Source organism: Peromyscus eremicus, chromosome 2 (assembly GCF_949786415.1).
Source record: "Peromyscus eremicus chromosome 2, PerEre_H2_v1, whole genome shotgun sequence".
Taxonomy (NCBI): Eukaryota; Metazoa; Chordata; class Mammalia; order Rodentia; family Cricetidae; genus Peromyscus; species Peromyscus eremicus.
In genome coordinates, this window is record NC_081417.1 from 152,232,960 (window position 1) to 152,257,262 (window position 24,303).

Below are 24,303 nucleotides of genomic sequence, written 5' to 3' on the forward strand. Positions count from 1 at the left end.
TGGTAGCCCAGGCTGGCCTCGAACTCACAGAGATCTGCCTGGCTCTGCCTCCCGAGTGCTGGGATTAAAGGCGTGCGCCACCACTGCCCGGCTCTGCCATCAGTTGTTTCGCTTGGCTGCCCTTGTGTTGATTTCCAGTAATCCTAGGTAGACGGGGCCTGTTCCAGATCCTGAACTCTCCTTGGCTCTCCATGAGTTCACAGGGACAAGTGGCTGATGCTGCAGGCCCAGGACTCTTCTGGCCCCAACTTTCCCTGGCTTACCCCTTGTCTCTGACACACCATTTACCTCCGTAACTCCTGTTTAGAGGTCATTGACCCCAGGACCAGGGGACACCTTAATTGTCTCTGTCACTATGGAACAGTGTGGTAAATGCTGTAGACAGGTCTCCTAGGCTTTCGAGGTCTTCATTTGTCCCCCCTGTGCAGAGGTGCATGCAGTTCATGTTTCCAGGCTTCTGGGCTGGGCCCTACAGTCTCTTTGGCCTTCCTAAGGCCTTCTGAGCATCATCACAGCCAATCTGTGCACGGACACCTTTATGGCCATACCTGACCACAGGAGTCCAAGGCAAGTGTGTCTTTCCTGACTTTTATCCTGTAGTATCAGGTTCTGTCCAAAGAGTTTCAGATGAGTGTTCTCATGCAGTACTTAAAACAAGCAAGCATTGCTGCTATGTGTCATTTTACAGGTCAGAAAAAGAGGTCCACACCCAGTGAGATGGCTCAGGGGGTCAAGGCACTTGCTGCCAAGCCAGAGGACTTGAGTTCAATCCCCAAGACCACAGGGCAGAAGAAGAAAACTGACTCCTGAAATTGTTCTGTCATCTTCACACAGACCCCACCCACGCACACACACAAACACAAAATACACATCAATAATGTTTTGTTTTTAAGAAAAGAAAAAGAGACCCAGAGAGGTTAACTGATAAATCCACAGTCACACAGCCTGGAAGACATGGAGGCAAACTTGAGCCTGCATGCGTAAGGCTCGATTAACTACCGTGGTGTGCACCAGGGGCTGTGTGTTTGTGGACAGTTTCCCTTCTGTCTACTCTCTTTCTGCTTGTCCATTTTCCATTCATCTGCTTTGTCTCAGGTCTGTTCCACCTGTGTCTCCCAGCATGCCCTTCTGCCTGCCCATCTGCCTGCCTGTATTTTTTGTCAATTCTATCTCCCAGAATATTGGTTTTTCTGTTTATCTGTTCTGTCTGGGTATTGTCCCACCTGTCTCCCAGCGTCTCTCACCCCCACCTCCACCCCCGCGCCTGTATGTGTACCTGCCTCCTCTGTTGTGTCTGGGGACTGCGTCCCCCCCCATCCCCCGCCTTTCCCACCTCTCCCCTCACCGCTCCCCATCCCCGCACTCCCGCCTCCACCCACGCAATCCCCAGACTCAGGATCTCAGGCGAGCTCCGGGCGGAGGCCACACTGGGAACTACAAGTCCCGGCAGCCCGCGCGGCTGTGGCGGATGTGGGCGCCGCGGGGGGGCGGGGCTTGACGGCCGCAGACTGACTGCGGCACCGTTCGAGCCTCGGTCGCGTCGTGCAGGTGCTGCCCAGCCCGGCCCCTCCGCAGCCCGCCGCAGCAGGCGCCCCCGACCGTGCCCCGGGGCCTCGCACGCCGAGCCCAGGCCGCGGGCCGTAGCGGCCGGCGATGAGCGCGAGGAGCCGAAATGAGCGCAGGTGAGCCGCGGCCCGGCCCTCCCTTCGGTGCTCATCCCCAGGCCCCCAGAGAGCAAGATTTAGGATGCCGCTGCGCACACCCTGGGCCAGAGGGTCTCTGGGGCCGGGGAAGGGGTGTGTGTGTGCCCTCCCCGCCCTCTCTGAATGCATTCGATCCTGAGTGACAGGTCTAGGTGAGGGACGCGGTGCACCGCCCTCGGGCCTCTGAGCAGTCACCCATGTGTGCTGCATGAACAGCGTTAGGGAAGCCATCTCTCTGCTGGGCCTGGATGGGAGACCTGAGGCAAGATGCACTCCTAACCCCCAACCTCAGGCCCCACAGAGAAAGCTTGTCAGCGGCTAGGTCCAAGGACCACACCCTACATGGCCCCGGTGCCAGGCTGAGTGTCTTAGGCTGGAACCGAAATCCCACCTGATGCAGTTAAGGCTTCTAGACCCCGGCTGCCCGCTAGGTGCTAGCTAGCGTGCCCAACCCCCAGTCTCTGTTTCTCCCAGCACATCTCTGGCCCAGTCCACAGCCCCTATCCTACAGTGCCTTAAGTGAGGGAGGGAAAAGAATGGGGGGGGGGGGGCGAGGGGGCAGCTTGTGATAAGAACTGCCTGCCCATCATGCACCCGAGCAAAGTCTCTAAATTCTAGAATCTAGCCAAAGACCTCCCAGGTGCACACTCTCCCAGCCTGATGGAGGCTAGGAGCTCCTAGCCATGGGGGAGCCACCATAGTAGATGCTGGTGCCCTGGGTCGCTGGCAGATCCGCAGCAGGAAGCTGAGTCTTCCGCAGGAAGTAAGAGGTTCCCAAATGGCTTTGACTCTGGCCCCTCTGCTCTACTGTGCTGGTGCGGCTGCCCAAGGGCAATGACCTCGCCCCAGCCCTGTCTCTGGCATTCACGGCTGTGTGATTCTGTGTATAGTGTCTCTCTTGGCCTGCCTTTCTCGGGCTTTGTGTTTATGGTGCTGGGTATCAAGCCCAGGCCTTGTGCTCTGCTCTTGAGCTATATTGTAATCTTTGGGTCTTATTTTATTTGTTTTTTGTTTTTTTTTTAAAGATTTACTTTAAAAGATTATTTTAAAGATATTTTTTTTAAGATTTATTTATTTAAATTTATTTTAAAATTCTAATAGGTGGGGGAGTGGTGGTTACAGGAGGTTGTGAGCCACCTGACTGATGTTAGTGCTGAGAAGCACACTTGGGCCCTCTGGAAGAGCAGACTATGCTCTTAACTGCTGACCATCTCTCCAGCCCCTATTACTTTTATTTTTTGAGATTGGGGGTCTCATGTAGCCTAGACTGGCCTGACATGCAATATGTAGTCGAGGATGACCTTGAACTCCTAATCCTTCTGCTTCCATCTTTTCAGCGTTGGGGTCACAGACACGGGCCACTAAACTTAGCTCTCATTTTAAGTGTGTTATAAATTGTACTATTACTTTGTGTGTACATTCACCCCCATGTGCCACAGCCTGTGTGTTCGGTCAGAGGATGGAATTCAGGTCATCCGGCTTGTGTAGCCAGTGCCTTTACCTGCTGAACCGCCGCCGCCGCCGCCCCCCCCTCCCCTCCCCCACTCTCAGTGAGAATCCTTATCTATGCTTTTCCTGAGGCAGCTGGCTGTGAGGGTGAATTAAAGGCTCTGTTCATCACAGCCAGTTATTCCAGCTTCCCCATTTGAGGCCATATGATTCCGGGCCTGAATCTTAACAGCTCTGTTCCTCAGTTTCCCCATCTTTGAGGGGAACGTTTTGGCAGTCCCTCCCTTAGAGGGCTGAGGTGAACTACAATGTTGCCACTGCTGTCTGAAGGCCCTCAGGCTGCCTTGGCTAACCTGGGAGAGTAGGGACAGCTCACAGAGCCTGCAGCCTGTGCAAGCCAGCTTGAGGCTGCCTGACTGGTGAGCTCTGGGACACCTTCCCTTGAAGCCAAGTGCTTTGAAGATGTCCTGTGTTCCTGCCAGACAGTGCACTGGGCGTGGTCCTTTGGGGCACTCTGGAGGTTTCCTCCGATGTGACTTCCTACTTTGGCAAGCTGCCTTCCCTCCTTCCCTGGCTGGTTGTGAGCATCCTTGTGAAATCATGGGTGTGTGGTAGACACTCGAAAGGAACTTTCCAGATTAGATCGTGGGGGCTGATGGTAAGGGCTCTTTAAGGAAGAGGCTAGAGACGTGGGGGATGGGGGTGGCACAAGGGGACTGACCCATCCTGTGCTCTGCAGTGTGTGGGTGTGAGTCTATTCATTGATTCATTCATTCACTCAGTGCTGGCTGTGGCAGCAGGTGCTGTGAGTAGAACAGAAATCAATGAGGGAGGGTGACCATGGGGACTCTGAGAAAGACAGGCCCATTTCCAGTCTCCCGACAAGCCTTCGGCAGAATGGCTGTGGGAGGCTCAGTACTTCCATTTGTGAACCACAGTCAGAGGCCACCCCTCAGCACTTGGTTGGTGGATTCGGGTCAGATGATCCACTCAGTGTTGGTTCTGTGACTTCTTTATCAGTCTGAGCCCCATCCAGCTGGTGCCCCAAGGTCCTCAAGCCACAGGAAGGAGCTGACGTTCAGGCCTGGAGGCTAGGTTTCTGGCTTGGTGATGAGAAAGGAGAGGCCAGCCTGGGAAATGGGTCAAAGGAGCATTCATGCCCTGGTGGGAAGCCGCCTGACTGTGCCAGCCTCAAAGACTTCAGACGCCCTCTGTGGCTGAGGATCACTCCTCTCTCTTTCTCTGTGGCCAGCTGCCTAGTGCATCGCTACACACACTATCCCCTTAGAGATTGGAAATGCACGCCCAGAGAGGCTGAGTCACCTGCTTCAGGAATCACAGCTTGGCAGAGAGTGCAGTTGATGATGGAGACATTAACTATGGCTCTTGGGCAGCATACCTCCCCACACCTGTTTCCCAGCCATAGAATAGAGGTGGACGTTGTGCTGTTTGCTAGGGTTGTGTGGAGGAATAAGCAGGTGGTTGTATAGCCTTGATCGGCCCTTTGAGACCCTGAGGGGCTGTTTCCCAGTCACCAGAGAGTGCCTCCAGGATCCACCTGTCTGTGTCCCCACAGCACTGGAATTTCCGATGTGTGTCACTGTGCCCCCAGCCCTGACATTGTAGGCAGATGACAGGCTTTAGCAGAAAAAGGCTATAGCTACTGTGGCCAAGGACCTGAGAACCTCCTACTGGACCTCCTGTCCTGAGTTCAGGCCCCTCTGTGAGAGCCAGGCTGCTCTTTAGGGCCAAGGGACAGAAATATGTTCTTCCTAGCTGGCTCCACCCTCACACCAGGGTCTGTCTATCCATCTGTCCGTTCCTGAGGTCAGTCATTCCTTTTCTGTGGAAGGTAGGAGAGGGCCACTGGTTCGGCTGTTTTTTCTGGGTCTTTAATTTAAAGAGGCCTCAGGTGGCACAGCACAGATGGGTTCCTGGCTGTTCCTTGTAGGTGTGAAAGCCCAGGACTCAGGCTCAGGCCTCCTGGCCCCGCGGGCCTTTGTGCCCTAACCCCAGTTCCCTATGTGCCTGAGTGGGCATTCGTCCTAGGAGGATTATGAACAGCTCTGGCACATGGGAAGTGACTCTTCTTCAGTCCTGGTTGCCCCTCCCAAATTTGTCTTTGTACAAGACCAATACATCCATTGTTTAATTACAAAAACAAACAAATCCAGTCTGAAGCCAGCCTGCCTGGGCATGCCTCCTGGTGCTCCAGATCCGTGCTGTGTGATCTTGGGCGAGTTACTTAACCTCTCCCTTTCCTTTAAAACGGAGAGAGGAGGCTGGGACGATGGCTCAGTGGGGGAAATGCTTGCTATGTAAGCATGAGAATCAAGAGTTCAGATCCCCTGCACCAACGTAAAACTGGCACAGTGACACACATCGGAATTCCAGTGCTGTGGGGACACAGACAGGTGGATCCTGGAGGCACTCTCTGGCCAGCCAGCCTAGACTAATCGGTGAGCTCCAAGTTAGGGAGAGACCCTGTCTCAAATGAAGTAAGGAGGAGAATAATAGAGTGAGATCCCCAGCACCGACGTGTGGAGTGTGTGTGTGTGTGTGTGTGTGTGAATGAGAATACACCTGAGCCTGTATGTGCACACACAAAACACACCTACACACAAATAATGAAAAATAAAATGGAGATATAACTGACAGAATTATCATGATAGCCGTGTGAAAAGGGCTGGGAGCAGAGGCCCACACATGACTAGCCACCAAGCCTCAAGCACGGGAAGCCTCTGAACCACAAACCCAGCCTGACAGGTCAGGATTCTTTAATGGTCTGGGAGAAACTACAGAAGCCTCAGCCTACAGGGACTGAGCAGCCAAGAGACTAGGGATGCTGTGAAGGAAACAGTTGTGAGAGGAAAGGTTGGCCTGGTTGGGTAGAAACATCTAGAAAGACGCCTGCCCTGGAGATGGGGAAGTGGGAGGGAAGGGGGTTCCACCCCAGCAGCCGGCGCCAGTCCCTGCTCCTGACAAGGTCGGTGTGGACTTGACATGGTGGGGGGTCTGGACACTGTGCCTGAGCTGGGCACAGGGACTGAGTGAGAACAGCCCCGACCCCTGCCCGAAGGTGACAGTTAGGGAACGTGGGTGAAATGCCGTTCCCCACGAAAACAGCAGCAAGACACAGGTGTCCAGGGTAATTATGTGCCTCTCTCCAGCTCCTGCCGGACACACAAGGGAGCAAGACGCTCTTAAGAACCAATGGGCCAGTTAGTTCACAGGCCCAGAAGGCCTGGGTACAGAGTGACCAGGCTTGCCAGAAGGAAGAGGCGGCCTGGGGGTGTGGCCTGGTGCTGCTGGACTGGCTCACCTAGCATCGCAGGGGCCTGGTTCCATCCCCAGCACTGAAACCAGAAAAAGAAAAGCGCCCTCCCTTCCGTGACCTTTCCCCCTTCTCTCCACAGACAGCAGCCCGCTCATGGGCAGCACGCCCCCCAGCTATGGGACCCTGATGACAGGGACATCAATCGATCCCCTCAGCTCCTCAGTTTCATCCGTGGTAGGTAGTGGCGGCGGATGGAGTGGCCCTCCAGCCTGTCCCCAGCGCCCTGGCTTCCGTTCTGTCCCTGCCTGCCCCCTGCTTCATCGGCCCTGTCACCTGCATCCACAGAGGCTCAGCGGCTACTGTGGCAGTCCATGGAGGGCCATCGGCTATCACGCCGCGGTCTGGATGCTGGCCGGGATCCCTTGGCTGCTATTCCGCTGGAAGCCCTTGTGGGGCGTGCGCCTGCGCCTGAGGCCATGCAGCCTGGCCCGCGCCGAAACACTCGTTATAGAAATAAGAGACAAAGAGGTGAGTGGGGCCACCCGGGACTGAGAAAGAGGAGCGGGATGCTGGGCTGCTCAGTCCAACCACCACTGGCCCTTGGAGGGGGGCGGGGGGGAGGGGGTGGGGAGGCAAGCCTCCATCTTCCTGTTTGCCCCTTCACATCCCAGGGGAGGCAGTGGACAGAGACAGGCCAGGTGTGGCTCGCTGGGCTCCCTTATAACCCTGGAGCTTTTTCTTCCTTTAGAAAATGCTTCATTAGTTTCCATAATCAAACCCACAAATACAAGACCTTCCTTAGAGCTGGAGATGGCTCTGAATGGGAGCTTCCGTTAGGGTTCCTACTGCCCTGATGAACACTATGACCAAAAAGCAACTTGAGGAGGACAAGGTTCATCTCACTTCTGCTTCCACGTCACAGTCCCTCATCAAAGGAAGTCAGGGCAGGAACTGAGGCCAGGGCCGTGGAGGACCCTGCTTGCTAGCTTGTACCCCATGGCTTGTCCAGCTCAGCTCAGTCTGCTCTCTTATACTATCAAGGACCACAGGCCCAGGGTGGCCCTTCCCCCAGTGGGCTGGGCCCGCCCACGCAGTCATTAATCCATTAATCAAGAAAATGTTGCCGGGCCATGTTGGCGCACACCTTTAATCCCAGCACTTGGGAGGCAGAGCCAGACGGATCTCTGAGTTTGAGGCCAGCCTGGTCTACAGAGTGAGTTCCAGGACAGGCACCAAAACTACACAGAGAAACCCTGTCTCAAAAAACAAAAAAAACAAAAAAAAACAAAAAAAAAAAAAGAAAGAAAGTAAATGTACCCCAGGCTTGCCCTCAAGCCAATCTAATGGGGCATTTTTCCCAACTGAGGTCCCCACGTCTCAAATGACTAGCTCATGTCAAGCTGACAGAAAACTAACAGGAACAATGGATAAGGACACTTGTTGCACAAGCTTGAGGGCCTGAGTTTGAATCTAGCCCCCATGTAAAAAGCTGGGTGTGGTCGCCTGGGTAAGGGAGCAAAGACAGCAAGATCTTTAGGGCTTGCTGCCCTCCAGCCTACCTTCAGGGTCCAGGAGTGACCCTGTCTCAAGGATGCGAGGCAGAGAGTAATGGAGCAAGGTCCCTGATGTCCTACCCTGGAATCTGTGCACGTACACCGCCGCACCGCCACACACATGTGCATGTACACCGTGCTCACACGTGTGAAGACTATTGGATATACTGTACTGTCTGTCTAAATGGAGAGTTCTGTGACATTGACTCCAGCTTTCCACAAGGCCGCCTGGCTATGGGACTGCCCCGGAAGGATGGGGGTGCTTTCTCGAGGCTGAAGTCACACCTCTGTATTCCAGGGTAGTTCCAGGCAGCTCTTCACAGTCCAGGTGCAGACTGAGGCTGTTAACGAGGGCAGGTGAGACAGCAGGTGTCCTGTCCCAGGGAGGGATGGGAGGTGTGGGCAGCCCCTGGAGCTGCAGAGTAACTCCCAACCCTCTCCAGCCTGGAGCTGCCCCAACAGGCCCAGGCAGAGGATGGCCGGAGTCAGGCGGCTGTGGGAGTGGTACCAGAGGACTCATGGGAGGACACCACCCAGCTCCAGTGTCAGAAAGAGACAGTGAGTGACCAGCTGGGCTTGACCTGGCCTTGCCCGTCTCTGGGCATCTGGGTCCCACACTCTGTGGGAGGACTGGGCTCAGGGAGCTCTGTGTCCCTCTGGCTCTCTCTGGTCCCCGAGGTCTGGGATGCTGCCAGACTTCCAAGTTTCTCTTTCCTGTGATGCTGTCCCTGTGTCCCTCCCCACCGACTGCATGTGGACCTTGATACCGGGCCACCTCCCACTGGCCTCCCCTCCCACCCAGAAACAGGTGCTGCGCTATTACCTCCTCCAAGGCCAACGCTATGTCTGGATGGAGACCCAGCAAGCCTTCTGCCAAGTCAGGTAGAGGCCCCAGGCATACCACACCGTCTCCAGCAGGGTGGGTTTGGGTACCAGGGCATGATGGGGCTGGCCTAGCCTGGGCTACTCTCAGCTGCCCTGAAATCTTGGGCAGTTCACTAAGCCTCTCTCAGCTGGCAGCTGCTTCCTATAAATGGGGGGTGAGGGTACGTCTCATCTCATAGGGTCGTTTTAAAGGTACATCTGCCAGGCACCACACCCCAGGCTCTGATTCCCATGGTGTGCTGAGGTTGAACCCTTAGAAGCAGAGTTCAGATGAGGGTGAAGGAGGCATTGGGCTAGAAGGTGACCCCAGACAGCCCTGGGGAAGTGCCAGTAGAGGGTGCCAGACCTTCTTACCACCAAGAATACCAGGGATACCCTTGAGCAGTGTGGACCATGCACCTCAAGGATGACAGAGACAACCTTCAGCTCCCAGCTGTGAAGGGTTGTGAGCTGCTCCAAGGAAGGTGGATCCAGCCACACTTGGGTCCTTTTGCCTGTCATACACAGCCAGGACAGTCCTTGGGTAAACTTGAGTGTTTGGAGGGGAAGATGGGCTCCCCCAGCCTCGGCTGTAAGGCAGTGACAGGAACAAAGTTCACGGGCATGCTTGTCACCGAGCATTGACATCATCGCAGCTACCTGGCCTGGCAGGGTGGGTGCATCTCCTGGCCCCATTTTGCAGATGAGAAAATAGTGGCATAGAAAGATCAAGTGACTTGCCTAAAGTATCATCGGTGTAAATAATGTTTTGTAACTGACCATAGCATCCCCATTGCTATCCTGCCTTAGTGAGGTAAAGTTTGCGGCCTAGTCACTGTTGCTAAAGTTTTCCTGCCTGGCCCGGTCAGGGCAAATCTCTCACCTGCCGGTCCCACAGCCTCTCAAACCCGACCAAGTAAACACAGAGACTTATATTGGTTACAAACTGTATGACCGTGGCAGGCTTCTTGCTAACTGCTCTTACAGCTTAAATTAATCCATTTCCATTCATCTATACATTGCCACATGGCTCATGGCTTACTGGCATCTTCACATGCTGTTTGTCATCGTGGAGGCTGGCAGTGTCTCTCTGACTCAGCCTTCCACTTCCCAGCTTTATTCTCCTCCTTGTCCCGCCTACACTTTCTGCCTAGCCAATGGCCAATCAGTGTTTTATTTATTGACTAATCAGCAACACATTTGACATACAGACCATCCCACAGCAAGTCACAGGAGTGGGTAAGCTGAGTTCTCTCCTTGGGGTTTAGTGTGACTGAGGGGGCCTGACAGCCCTGGAGCCCCAAGTTCTCAGCCTACAGAGGATGAGGTGCAGAGCTCAGGCCCTGTCATCCATACAGTGTCCCTCCCCTCCCCCTCCCCAGCCTGCTGGACCATGGCCGTACCTGTGATGACATCCACTGTTCCCGCTCCGGCCTCAGCCTCCAGGACCAAGCTGTGAGGTATGTGCTGCCCTGGCCCCTGGGGTCCCACCTGTTCCTCCTTCCCACACTCCTGTCTTCCAATTGGACCTTCTCGGGGCCTTGGTTTCCGCGGTGGAAAGTGGGGTTGCTGACACCCTGGGCCAGCTCGGTGGCCTCCCTTTTTCCAGGAAGACCATTTACGGCCCCAATGTGATCGGCATTCCCGTCAAGTCCTACCTGCAGCTGCTGGTGGATGAGGTAAAGGACCCTGGTGTCTAGCTTATCCTTATCCAAGTAGGGGTCAGTGACAGGCAGTCCCAGACTCTGCTCTCCTCAGCCTGAGAGCCCAGGTTGAGGACAGGGAGGGTTGATGCAGAGTGTAGCGTGTAGAGGGCCACGGAGTCAAGCTCAGCCTCGAGCGAGGAGGTCACCGTTAGAGCTGGTCCTGCCCCAAAGCCCAGTCATGCTCTGTCCTCTTGCTTCCTGCCAGCCCTGTGAATAAGGATAAGGACTATACAGTATGTCCTCCCAGGAGGAACTCAGGGCAGGACAGGACATGGACGCGGTCACACATAGCCAAAGGGACCACCTCTACTTAGAAATCATGTCCTAGCCTTCTACAGACTGCAGCCTGACACCCATTCACTGTTTGGTTTTAGGCCTTACCCCTCTGGTGTCTCAGTCTCTGCTTCCGGTGGTAGCGCCACCTTGTGGGATCGTCCTCACCATTGTGTGGCACTTAGAAAGCATGGCCGGGGTCTGACATGTCTGGGGACAAATGTCTGTGTCCTCCTCGCTGCAGCTTGGGGGATGTCAGAAGGAGCTGGGAGTGGGGCTAGGCAAGAGACTGGCTTGGCTTTGCTCGGGGCCGCAGCCACCCAGCTGTCTCCGGGCTGCCCAGGGATGCAGTGTTTATGTGTCTCCCCCTCCTGCAGGCACTGAACCCCTACTACGGATTCCAAGCCTTCAGCATCGCGCTGTGGCTGGCCGACCACTACTACTGGTATGCCCTTTGTATCTTCCTCATCTCGGCCATCTCCATCTGCCTGGCTCTCTACAAGACCAGAAAGGTGAGCGTGGGTGGCCTGCCCGGCGGGGATAAGCAGAGTATCCCCAAGGGGCCGCCACCCACCCACTCAGCTCTTCTCATCCCTCTGTCCCACAGCAAAGCGTGACTCTGAGGGACATGGTCAAGCTGTCTGTGCGGGTGCAGGTGTGCCGGCCTGGAGGAGGTGAGGAACAGGCGGGAGGGAGGGAGGCTGGGCTTAGGAAGCAGCAGGGCAGCTGACCCTCACTGAACCCCATCTGCCCACAGAGGAGGAGTGGGTGGACTCCAGCGAGCTGGTGCCCGGAGATTGCCTGGTGCTGCCCCAGGAGGGTGGGGTGATGCCATGCGATGCTGCCCTGGTGGCTGGCGAGTGTGTGGTCAACGAGAGCTCCTTGACAGGTGAGCCCAGCTTGCTCGAGGCCCGGAGCCCTTCCCTGCCGTCCAACCCTCTGCCTCTCACCAGAAGCTGCAGTTGAATTTTTCTTTTTCTTTCAAGTAACAGTCCTGGCTTCAGTACTTGCTAACCATAGGCCTTTAAACGCTCAGTGCCTCAGTTTCCCCACCTGGAAAATGTGGTTGTCAATGATTATGGCATAGATAGGGTGTGCCTAAGCTCCCATGTCGGCATCTGCGGATAGCTTAGACTCTAAGCCGTGCAGAGACTGTGGCCTGTGAGCCAGGGTCCTGCTTGTGCCCCGTGCCTCTTCCCCATGCTCACACCACCACTGCAGCACTTCCAGCTGCGTACACGGGCTCACGATCCTCTCTAGTTTTGTTCCGTGTGCCCTGGATGCTTGTCCACATGCATGTAGCGCTCCACACGCTGCCTAGGAAGCCATGGTGCAGGTGGATGGGGACTGATGTACTCCCGGGTCTCCAACAGTGTCGATGGTGCTGCCAAGAGCAGGCCTTACCCGGGCTTCTCGCAGTATTCGTGAGATTCGTCCAAGAGCCTGTCACAGGGGCTCACACCTGTGATCCCAGCACTCAGCAGGTTGAGGCAGGAGGATGACTAGGTCCAGGCCACCTGAGCTAAAAGTATGATGAGAGTGGATGGTTGTTTCTAAGAAAAGTTCTAGCCTGGGGTTTTCTCCTGTTGTTTCTGTGTGTGTTTGTGTCTATGGTGCTCGCTGTTGAGTCCGGGACCTTACTTTGCCCTGTATCTTAATCTTAGTTACTTTCCTTTGTTTTTATTTTATTTATTTATTTTTTGTTTTGTTTTGTTTTTTTCACTTTGAGACAGGGTTTCTTTGTGTGGCCTTGGCTGTCCCAGAACTCACTCTGTAGACCAGGCTGGCCTTGAACTTAGAGATCTGCCTGCCTCTGCCTCCCGAGTGCTGGGACTAAAGGCATCTGCTACTTCACCTGACTCCTTTAGTTATTTTTCTAGTACTGTGACAGAACACCGTGACCAAGCCAGTTGAACCTTGTAAAAGGAAGTGTTCAATTGAGCTTACAGTTCCAGAGGGTTATTATTCCAGAGGTTTCCTTGATGATGGAACAATGCATGGCGGCAAGAACAGAAGAGCACTCACATCTTTTTTTTTTTTTTTTTTAAAGATTTATTTATTATGTGTACAGTGTTCTGCCTCCACGTATGTCTGCACACCAGAAGGGGGCACCAGATCTCATTTAGATGATTGTGAGCTACCATGTGGTTGCTGGGAATTGAACTCAGGACCTCTGGAAGAGTAGCCAGTGCCCTTAACCTCTGAGCTGTCTCTCCAGCCTGAGAGCTCATGTCTTGATCCACAAGTAGGAGGTAGAGAGAGAGAGCTAACTGGGAATGACTGGAGGCTTTTGAAGCCTCAAAGCCCACCTCCGGTGACACACCTCCCCCAACAAGGCCACACCTCCTAATCCTTCCCAAACAGTTCCACCGACTGGAGACCAAGCATTCAAACATGAGCCTAATGGAGGCCGTTTTCATTCAGACCAGGGCTACACCAGGTTAGGCTGTTGTCTACCACTAAGCTACACGCCCCACTCCTTTATATCCACTTTGTTTTTGAGTCAGAGTGTCACCAAGTTACCCAGGGTGGCTTCAGATTCACTCTGTAGTCCTAGCAGACTTCAAACTTGTAATCCTCCTGCCTCAGCCCCCTGAAGAGCTAGGATTACAGCACTGCACCCCTACACCAGCTTTGTGATTTTACCTGTATGATAAGCTAATAAAAGCAAACACAGTTGTAATCCTAGCATTCAGGACGCAGAAGCAGGGTCACCCCAAGTTAGAGTCCAGCCTGGGCTACACAGTCAGACTCCATCTCAAAACAGTGACAACAACTACAGAACCCTCAAAAAACAAAAAAGAGTAAAAGGTGCCAGGTGGTGGTAGGGCACACCTTTAATCCCAGCACTGGGGAGGCAGAGGCCAGCCTGGTCTACAGAGGGAGTTGCAGGACAGTCAAGGGTACACAGAGAAACCCTGTCTCAAAAGAAAACAAAAAAAGCAACAGGACTGGGCAGCACTCAGGAACTTGAAGTAGGGGGAATCCTGAGTTCAAGGTCATTGACTACATAGTAAGTTTGAGGCTAGCCTGGGCTACATGAGAAAAGTCTGGCCCTCCATGGACTGTTCCACACCTGCCTCATCTTAGGGACACGGACAGCCTGGGCTGCTCTTGAGTGCCCCTAGAAATATGCATGCTGTGGATACCCAATAATCCTGTCCTCACAGGAACTCAGTAATGAATTCTCCTTTGCCAGGCAGCTTGCCCAGGGCTTTGTAGAGGTGACAGACACCCCCATGCAAATATCCTTATTAGTTAGATATGAGCTGGGCATGATGGCGCACACCTTTAATCCCAGCACTCAAGAAGCAGAGGCAGGTGGATCTCTATGAGTTCGAGGCCAGCCTGGTCTATGTGGTGAGACCTTGTCTCAAATCAAAAAAGCACAAAGAGTAAGATGTGACCGATATTGATGACTCACACCAGTGATTTCCAGAACTCTAAAAGCTAAGTCAGGAGATCACAAGTTTGAGGCCAACCTTGTTACATAGCAAGATCTGTATAAAAATCCACAAATGATCCGTGGTAAACTAACTCCAGTAGGAGAAGGGCTTCCCAAACCCTGGCCACCAATATGTACACACGCTGGCACTGACTGGCGCAACTACCCAAGGCAGGTTCCTGGTAACTGGCTGCCTCCCCTCAGGATTGCCTCACGGTCTCGAGGCCTCCTTCTCTCTTGCTACCCACCCAGTTACTGAGTTAAGTGTGGCTTCGGAATAGTTGTGGGCAGCTCTTAGCTCTGACGGTGGGAGGGAGTACCCTGAGGGCCCCTCATGGACCTCACCCCATGTCCCTCCCAGGGGAAAGCACCCCAGTGCTGAAGACAGCCCTGCCAGAGGGGCCCAAGCCCTACTGCCCAGAGACCCATCGGCGGCACACACTCTTCTGTGGGACCCTCATTCTGCAGGCCCGGGCCTACCTGGGACCCCGGGTCCTAGCAGTGGTGACCCGGACAGGTACATATCTGGAGGTGGGGGAGTGCTGAGCTCAGCACACGTAGGAGCAGTGAGGCAGGACAGGACAGGGCCTGGAGCCCTGGAGCCCTGGGCCCCACCGCCACCTCTGCGCTGGGATTCTGACTAGTCCACCCAGCTGGGCCCTTATGTCCCTTTCTCTCTTTTTAATTTTGTGTGTGTGGGTGTTTTGCTGTATGTATGTTTGTCTGTGCATATGCATGCCTGGTGCCTGCAGAGGCCGGAAGAGGATGTCAGATCCCTTAGAACTGGAGTTACAGATAGTTGTGAATTGCCATGTGATATTGGGAAATGAACTTGGGTCCTTTGGAAGATCAGGAAGTGCTCTTAACCACTGAGCCATCCTCCAGCCCTCAGTCCTTATCAGAAGTTGGGGCAGACTGTAATCAAGCTTTGCCATGCTTGTAGGAGACAGCAGGGGTCCTCCTGTGGGAGGGGAAGGGACTTGGTCCTCTGTGCTGTAAATGAAACCACCCACTTGAGAGGCTGTCCTCTAATTCCACTTTTAAAATCCCTGTGGAGGACCTGGTGGCGCACACCTTTATCCCAGCACTGGGGAGGCAGAGGCAGGTGGATCTCTGTGAGTTTGAGGCCAGCCTGGTCTACTGAGCAATTTCCAGGCCAGCAGAGGCTAAATAGTGAGATTGTTCTGAAATAAAACCCTACAGAGGCCGTGCACTTAAAATCCCAGCTACTGGGGAGGTAGAGGCCCAAGGATAACAAGTTGAGGTCCAACCTGGGCAATTTAGTGGGACTCTCAGTCAGAATGAAAGTAAAAAGAAGGCTGCAGGAAAGCAAAAAAGTACTCAGCATTCGCCTTGTTGGATAAGTGTTCAATCCCCGGAACCACAGAAAGAAAATAATTGAACAAAAACTGCGGGGGTTGGGCAACCTTTTGAGTTGTCATCTGTGACCCCAGTCCAGATGATGGCTGGCCCTGTGAATGTCATCACCCCAGGGTGCAGGCGGTGTGCAGGAGGCGAGTAGTGGGAGGAGCCTGCCCTAACCCCTCCTCCCTCCCTTGGCTTCCTGCCCCCAGGGTTCTGCACCGCCAAAGGCGGCTTGGTGAGCTCCATCCTGCACCCGAGGCCCATCAGCTTCAAGTTCTACAAACACAGCATGAAGTTTGTGGCAGCGCTGTCCGTCCTGGGTGAGTGGGCTGTATGCCTCCCTCTGTGACAGCCTCAGCCGGGTCCCGAGTCCCGCTTACCCCTTGCTTTCTCCCTAGCCCTGCTTGGCACAGTCTACAGCATCTTCGTTCTCTACCGAAACCGGGTAAGCCGGAGGCCGGGTGGGGCCACCATCTTGCAGGGCCGATCCGGCCGGGCTCTGTGTTCACAGTGCCTCCTGCCAGGTGCCTGTGAACGAGATCGTGATCCGAGCTCTGGACTTGGTGACAGTGGTGGTACCACCTGCCCTGCCAGCTGCCATGACCGTGTGCACGCTCTATGCCCAGAGTCGGCTGCGCACACAGGGCATCTTCTGCATCCACCCACTGCGCATCAACTTGGGGGGCAAGCTGCGGCTCGTGTGCTTCGACAAGGTGGGGGCCTGGCTGGCAAGATTTGGGGGACTGGGCACTTCAGCAGTCAGCCTGCTGGACCTAGACCCGATTCACACCTGGGAACATTCAGGGCCACCCTCCACAGCCATCTCCTACCCGTCCCATCTCATGCCTGGCAGATAAAATGCCTGAAATCGTGTATTTAATTGTTCAAGAACCATTTGGGGCCTACTGTGCTGGGCAAGCACACAGCGCTGGAGTTGAGTAGTGACCAGCACAGGGGCACTGGTGTGTGTTTGTGTGTCCCCAGCCAGTGAACACACCAGCAGTACACTGTGTGAACAGTGGGCATTAGGGGAGCCCAGAGCTACCTTGATGGGACATGACCAGTTTCTCCCTCTAAGCACTCCCATGATGAGGGCGGGCAGACGAGGTGGGGAGGAACGAGGGTCTGTGGTTCCTTAAGGACACAGTGAACTTGGGACACACTGAGCAGTGGTGACAGCAGAAGGACCAGGTGGGCAGCAGGTGGTGAGCAGAGGCCTCACGTTGACCCATCAGGGCCGGGAACTGAGGGAAGGGAGGATGGTCAGACCCAAACAGGGGTGTAGAGGTTGACTCCAGCAGGGACATAGGGTCTGGAACAGGCCTCTGTGGCCCTTGCTCTGGTTCCTGTGGGACTCACCTGGCCTGGGTGTGGGGACCAGCTCAGCATGGCCTGACTCAACAGAGGACTCGGCCCTGTCCCTCTGCAGACAGGCACCCTCACGGAGGACGGCTTGGACGTAATGGGGGTGGTGCCCCTAAAGGGACAGATGTTGCTACCACTGGTCACAGAGCCCCGCCACTTGCCCCTGGGGCCCCTTCTCCGAGCACTGGCCACCTGCCATGCCCTCAGCCAGCTACGTGACACCCCAGTGGGCGACCCTATGGATCTCAAGATGGTGGAGTCTACAGGCTGGGTGAGGAGGCCGAGCAGGCCAGGCCCCTGCCTCAGGGCAGCTGGCCTAAGGAATGCTACCTGTACTCCCTAGTTGTCTCTGTCACACCTGTCGTCACCATCAGTCAAGGGAGAGCCTTGTGCTGAGTGTCTGCTCTGTCCTGGCACCCCACTGTGTCCACCTTTTCTGGTTCACTACCCCTGTGGCCCTAGCATAAGCCTGAAACCTGCTTCCTGGAGATTTTAATAACTTGCCCAGGATTTCCCAGCAACTTACCGGTGGGACAGCCAGAGTGTGGATTTGAGTCTGCACAGATCCAAAGCCCACGTTAACTTGTACCCCTCCGGTCATGAAGTCTTCCGTGAGTCTAGTCCTGCTGCCCCTCTGTTCGTCAGGGCCCTGGTTCCCAACCTCCTTTGTTTGCACCCCAACCAGGTCCTGGAGGAGGGTCCAGCTGCAGACTCAGCACCTGGGACCCAGGTCGTGGCGGTAATGAGACCCCCACCCAGGGGGCCCCAGCAACAGGGAACGGTAAGCTGCGGGATGACTGGGGCTCGGGGCCTCAGGACCAGGCCCCACCGCCAGCCCCTCAGCTCTTCCCCCACCCACAGGAAGAGCCACCGGAGCCAGTCAGCGTCCTCCGCCGCTTCCCTTTCTCCTCCGCCCTGCAGCGTATGGACGTGGTAGTGGCATGGCCAGGGGCCACCCAGCCTGAGGCCTACATCAAAGGCTCCCCAGAGCTCGTGGCCAGCCTCTGCAGCCCTGAGACAGGTGAAGGGGGCAGGCCCAGAGTCCACTATTGGGTGTGAGCATAGAGTGGGCGCGGGTCCCAGCCTCTGACGCCCTGCCCCCCATGCCCTGATGACACGCCCTGTCCCCGCAGTACCCGGCGACTTTACCCAGGTGCTGCAGAGCTACACAGCCTCTGGCTACCGAGTCGTGGCCCTGGCTGGCAAGCCGCTGCCCATCGCACCCAGCCTGGAGGCCGCTCAGCAGCTGACCAGGTGAGCCCATCCCCGGGGGGTGCGGAGGCAGGTGCCCCATCTAGACACTGGGAGAGGGGCATTGATTCCTGCCTGACCTCTGACCCGGGGATGCTAACCCTCTAGGGACACTGTGGAGCAGGAGCTGAGCCTCCTGGGGCTGCTGGTCATGCGGAACCTGCTGAAGCCACAGACGACCCCAGTTATCCAGACTCTGAGGAAGACGGGCATCCGCACCATTATGGTGACAGGTATTATGGCCCAGGGGACCTGTGAGGAGGGTACAGCCTGCCCTGTCGTGGGCAAAAAGAAGGCTTCCCAGCATCCCCTGCTGCAGCATCTTTTGGAGCCAGGCCCTTCCCTGTCTTTTCGCGGTATCCGTAACGTGTCATTGTTGGACAGAGGAGGACAGATGAGTTCCTGAGCGCCAGGTGGAGTGTGAGCCTGGGTTACAGCCCAGCTCTTCACCTGCTGGGTCACCAGGAGGTCTCCACCCAGGTTCCAGGTCCCTTCTCCATGTGGGATAATGATGTCAGGCTAGAAGACGGCCAACCTCATAAAGCAGGAAGGCTTCCCACTGGAGTGGAAGACCATGGCTGGCAGTCTGTCTTTCTCACACACCCCAGCCCTGCACTCACTCACAAGTATACATGCGTCATGCCCTGGTCATGCAGCGGCAGGCAGAGTGCCGAGCTGGGGCCCAGCCCAGTTGCTCCTGTGACATTCACTGAAGAAAGAGGCCTAGGGACACGGCTAGACTGCCCAGCTCAGCCATGCTGGACCCAGTGCTTGTGGATGAGCCACAGGCCCCTGGACAGTGGTAGACTCTGACCCTGCCTCACACTCCTAGGGGACAACCTGCAGACAGCAGTCACTGTGGCCCGAGGCTGTGGCATGGTGGGCACGCAGGAGCACCTGGTTATCATCCATGCCACCCACCCTGAGCAGGGCCAGCCTGCCTCCCTTGAGTTCCTGCTACCCGAGTCCTCTGCAGTCACGAACAGGGCTAAGGTGAGGCAGACTACCAACTCTGGCTGCACTGTCCCCGGCGGCCCCATTCCATGTCACCTGACCCGCTTACTAAGTTGAGTTTCCTGATCCCTAGGACCCTGTCCAGGCCACAGGCTATCCCATGGAGCTGGAACCTCGGTCCCGTCACTTGGCCCTCAGCGGGCCCACGTTTGCCGTCCTTCAGAAGCACTTCCCCAAGCTACTGCCCAAGGTAGAGCTGCCCAGGGCGGGGCCGTGTGTTGCCCGTCTCTGCACGCCAGGTGATGCTCCAGTCCTCCCCTCTCACGCCCCAGGTCCTGGTGCAGGCCACTGTCTTTGCACGCATGGCCCCGGAGCAGAAGACAGAGCTGGTGTGCGAGCTGCAGAAGCTTCAGTGAGTGCTGTGTGTGGTGTGCCAGAGGGCCGGCGGGAATGAACTTGTCCATATGTCCCAGTCCCCTCCTCGGGCATTAGTGACCCTCCCTCCACCTTCCAGAAGTACCCAGGAGCCGGGCATGCTGGCATGTGCTGTCATCCCAGCACTTGGAAAGCAGAGGCAGGAGGATTGCTGCTAGTTCAAGACCAATGTGAACTATATAGGGAGACTGTCTCAAACAAGCAAGTAAAAAAAGCAGGACTGATGTAGCTTAGTGAGTTCCAGGCCAGCGAGAGGTACCCAGCAAGGCCCTGTCTCAATAATAAGCAAGTAAATAGTAAACAGCACTTAGGTTAGGCAGCAAGTGTGGTAGAGTGTTTATCTAGCATTTAAGACATACTGGGATCTATCCCAAGCACAGTAAAAACAGGTACCCAAGCAGGCTCCTCTGTCATGCCAAAAGTAATTACATCTATTTACCAAGCACCAGCTGGTCGTTAGGCTGGACTCTCCCTGGGGCATGGAGTTGTTTCACAGGCCGTATCTACTCACCTCTGTCAGGTACTGTGTGGGCATGTGTGGGGACGGAGCCAATGACTGTGGAGCCCTGAAGGCAGCTGACGTGGGCATCTCGCTATCCCAGGCAGAGGCTTCAGTGGTCTCTCCCTTCACCTCCAGCATGGCCAGTATTGAGTGTGTGCCCACTATCATCAGGTGAGGCGGCATGCGGGGCTGGTGGGTGTGGGTGAGGCGGGGCCCGCCAGCAGCCTGGGCCCCTGATGTCCCCCTTTGCCTCCTAGGGAGGGCCGCTGTTCTCTGGACACTTCATTCAGCGTCTTCAAGTACATGGCCCTGTACAGCCTGACCCAGTTCATCTCGGTCCTGATTCTCTACACAGTGAGCATCACACCCCAAGCCTGCACCCCACCGGTGCCTCCCCGGGAGAAGTCAGGGGACTGTGACTGTCGTCTGCCTGCCATGGCTCAGGCAGTGAAGCTTGGGTTCAAAACCACTGGTCACGGGTCCCTAGGAGTAGGGCTACTGGTGTATGCTGATAGCCGTCTCTATCCCCTAAAGCTCCTAGTCTGCAGGGGAGAATAAGGCAGAGCCCAGGCAGGAGTGACACAGAGCCTTCCCCTGCCCAGAGCATGTCCTGTGTGCCACCCACCCCCCCACCCCACCCCTCACCACCACTACAGAGGTGCAGTGGGCCAGATCCAGGTCTGCCTCAGAGTTTCTCTGGAGCAGAGAGGGTGGCCCCACCAGGTAGCCCCTCTGCTCCGTCAGGCTGGGGTTTTGCTGTATGTCAAGCAGCCTTCCACAGGAACTTTAGACCCTGGTGTCACCGGGGGCAGGACAGCATGTCATGTATCAGACTGCGCCGTAGATCGTTGGGAGCATCTGTCATCAGGCTGGAGGTCCACCAGTGTTAGCTAAGGATGCTGGGTCAGACAGTGGGCGGGAAGGATTCTTCTGGCTCCGTGAGGACAGGGGACACCCTGGGGCTCTGCAAGAGCCGGTCCTGAGCTTCTCCTTTGTCCGCTTGCCTGCCACAGATCAACACCAACCTAGGAGACCTACAGTTCCTGGCCATCGACCTTGTCATCACCACCACCATCGCTGTGCTCATGAGCCGCACGGGCCCGGCACAGACGTTAGTGCGAGCGCGGCCACCGGGGGCGCTGTTGAGCATGCCTGTACTTGGCAGTTTGCTGTTGCAGGTGGCCCTGGTGGCTGGCATCCAGCTGGGGGGCTACTTTTTGGTCATAGCCCAGCCCTGGTAAGTAGCAGAAGCCCTTGCACAGTACTGCCCCTGCCTCTGACACCCCTCACTCTTAACCCTACCACCCTGGTCCCTAGGTTTGTGCCTCTGAACAGAACAGTGCCCGCACCCGACAACCTGCCCAACTACGAGAACACAGTGATCTTCTCTTTGTCTAGCTTCCAGTACCTCATCCTGGCTGCAGCCATGTCTAAGGGGGCGCCCTTCCGCCAGCCGCTCTACACCAACGGTGCTGCTGCGTGGTGGGGTGGGGGTGTCGGGCTGAGGGGTGGCAGCTGGAGTGGAGAAGGGACCACGAGTAGAGTGTGCACTTGTGTGTGGTTGTGTGTGTGTGCGTGTGTGCATGCGTCCCAGGGCGCAGCGCCATTGCTGACAGACTCCCCCACCCCCAGTGCCCTTCCTGGTGGCCCTGGCGCTCTTGGGCTCTGTCCTGGTGGGCCTCATCCTGGTCCCCGGCCTCCTGCAGGGGCCACTAGGACTGAGGAACATTGCGGACAGCTCCTTCAAGTTGCTGCTGCTGGGCCTGGTCGCCTTCAACTTTGTGGGCGCCTTCATGCTGGAGGTAGGGTCCACACTGAGGGATGCTAGGGAGGGACATGGAGGACCCAGGCCCAGCCGTCCCTCCACGCCCTTCCCACTTGCCCTCTGCAGAGTGTGCTGGACCAGTGCCTCCCGCCTTGCCTGCGGTGGTTCCGGCCTAAACGGGCCTCCAAGAAGCAATTCAAGCGGCTGGTACGGGAGCTTGCTGAACAGCCCTGGCCCACACTGCCCATTAGCTCTGTGAGGTAGTGTAGGCCTGGAGGGCATGCTGGACACTGGATCCCCCTGCCCCTCAGCTGTAACTGGACCCATCTCTAGAGACAGCACCCGTCTCCTCCCAAGTTGGCTGTTGTCACATTCCTCCTGGACACTGCCTGGCCCAGCCTTCCCTGAACCCGCCTGGGGAAGTGCTGATTGTTATCCCCCACCTTAGACCATCCTGTGTAGAGATAGCAGCTACCAACTCCAGCCGGAGCTGCTGTCAGTGGAGCAAATAAAGAGATTTTCCTGCCTTGGCAACACAGGTCTTGGATCTGGGCACTGTGATGTGTCTCACTGTCCAAGTCCCATGCTCGCCCTTCCTGGTCCCACTGGACACCTCTGAGTGTCCTTTTCATCTGACCGTGTGCTTCCCAGTGTAGATGGGATACCTGATGCATACATACAGCTTAGTCTCTCATTCATGCCGTCTCCTGCCCTACACCTGCAGGGCCCGACCCCATTTTATAGATGGTGATGGCTAAACTGAGGCTGGGGGTCACAGCAGTGGCTGCACTGTGCCTGATCTCAGTTTCACTGTTTCTAGCCCTCCGACCCCAGCAAGAGGGAGAAGCCATGGGCTTGCCCTCAAGCTGGGGCTTGGTAGATAGAGCCTGTGCCTGAGAGCCAGCTCACTGGGGCCTGTCTTCTCCGCCTGCCACTTCCACATCCTTGGATGTGTTTGTGGTCTGGTTCCTCAGATCAAGCCAGGCTCTAAGCCCAGGTCTCCCAGCCAGAACCACAAGCCTGTCCCCCTGGGAAGGGTGGATGCATCTGACCTCACCCCACCAAGTGGGCTGCTGGCCAGGCTCTTCTGCTCTGGAAATGCAAGTTGGCTTGGCTCCTGGTCAGGGAGGACAAGAAAGAAGGGCTGGTTCCTCTTCCTAGGCCTCCTCCAGCTTTGTTCCTGAAAGCCTGGTGGCTCCACAGGCCACTCAAAGCTCAGGGAATGTTGGGTCAGGCTGCGGTGAAAAGGGATTGATCGGCATATACTGGCTCTAGATGCGGCTGGACTGAGTGCAGGGACAGTGGACAAGGCCAGTGTTAGTTCTGTTGCTGTGAAGACATCATGACCTTGGCAAATTGGGGCTGGCTTACAGGTTCAGAGATTCAGTCCATTATCATGGCAGGAAGATGCAGGCAGACATGGTGCTGGAGAAGGAGCAAGAGTTCTACATCTGGATCCACAGCAGGAAGAATGGCACTGGCCTGGCTTGAGCTTCTGAAACCCCAGAGCCCACCCCCAGTGACACACTTCCTCCAGCAAGGCCACACCTCCTCCAGCAAGGCCACACCCACTCCAGCAAGGCCACACCTCCTAATAGTGCCCCTCCCTTTGGGCCTATGGGGGCCATTTTCATTCAGACCACAACAGTCAGGATGGCAAGGTTGGATAGACTTTGCTGACACTCTGGTTGAGCAGGCATGGGCCAGGCCTAAGGGCCAAAGCAGAGAAAGAGTGAAGTCAGCCTCGTCCACATGCAGCTCCTAACTCTGGGTGAGGCTGGTAGGGTGAGGGGAATCATCCATGAACAAAGATCACAGACACCTTCACCCCTCCTCAGCCAGCTGCTTCTCTGCCCAGATGCTCAGGGCCAGGGGAGCAGGCAGGAGAAGCCACAGATCCTGGCCAGAACCTTGGGTTTGCTGGTTATAGGTCCTCAGTTTCCCCCTTTTGTCAGGTATAGAGGCAGCATTTCTGCCAGATGGGTTCCCTCCTACCCGAGTGGGATTAGGCCCGGCAGTAAAGGACAGCTGGCTGACCCCAGGGCTCCCTGGTTCCATTCCAGTAGACATACAGAGCAAGGCAATGCAGCTCACTGAGTGGACCAGGGACAAGAAATACACAGTGCAGACAGTCCCATGGGAGCTGAACTTGAACCCCCAGGATAAGAATTAGTGCCAGGGGCTGGAAAGATGGCTCAGTGGTTGGGAGCACTGAATGCTCTTCCAGAGGAATTCCCAGCATCCATATGGTGGCTCCCAACTATCTGTAATTCCAGTTCCAGGGAATCTGGCGCCCTCACATAGACATACATGCAGAAAAACCACCAATGGACATAAAATAAAAATAAATCATAAAAAAAAAAAAAGTGTCGGGAATGGGGCACTGAAAGCAGAGT

General features: G+C 55.8%; 1 protein-coding gene across 1 annotated transcript; it reads left to right on the forward strand.

Moving 5' to 3' along the window:
- The first annotated feature begins 1,568 nt into the window (after positions 1 to 1,568).
- On the forward strand, positions 1,569 to 22,441 carry Atp13a2 (ATPase cation transporting 13A2). The gene is made up of 29 exons (XM_059255315.1): positions 1,569 to 1,682; positions 6,569 to 6,663; positions 6,775 to 6,957; positions 8,281 to 8,339; positions 8,426 to 8,540; positions 8,785 to 8,864; positions 10,229 to 10,306; positions 10,456 to 10,525; positions 11,203 to 11,337; positions 11,433 to 11,499; positions 11,583 to 11,714; positions 14,632 to 14,787; positions 15,845 to 15,955; positions 16,034 to 16,080; positions 16,160 to 16,348; positions 17,065 to 17,271; positions 17,686 to 17,781; positions 17,862 to 18,021; positions 18,134 to 18,254; positions 18,360 to 18,484; positions 19,084 to 19,244; positions 19,339 to 19,455; positions 19,538 to 19,617; positions 20,161 to 20,313; positions 20,400 to 20,496; positions 21,156 to 21,379; positions 21,460 to 21,611; positions 21,775 to 21,944; positions 22,034 to 22,441. The coding sequence occupies exons 1-29, from the start codon at positions 1,673 to 1,675 to the stop codon at positions 22,169 to 22,171; spliced, it is 3,528 nt and encodes a 1,175-aa protein (XP_059111298.1). The 5' UTR covers positions 1,569 to 1,672; the 3' UTR covers positions 22,172 to 22,441.
- The last annotated feature ends 1,862 nt before the right edge of the window (positions 22,442 to 24,303 follow it).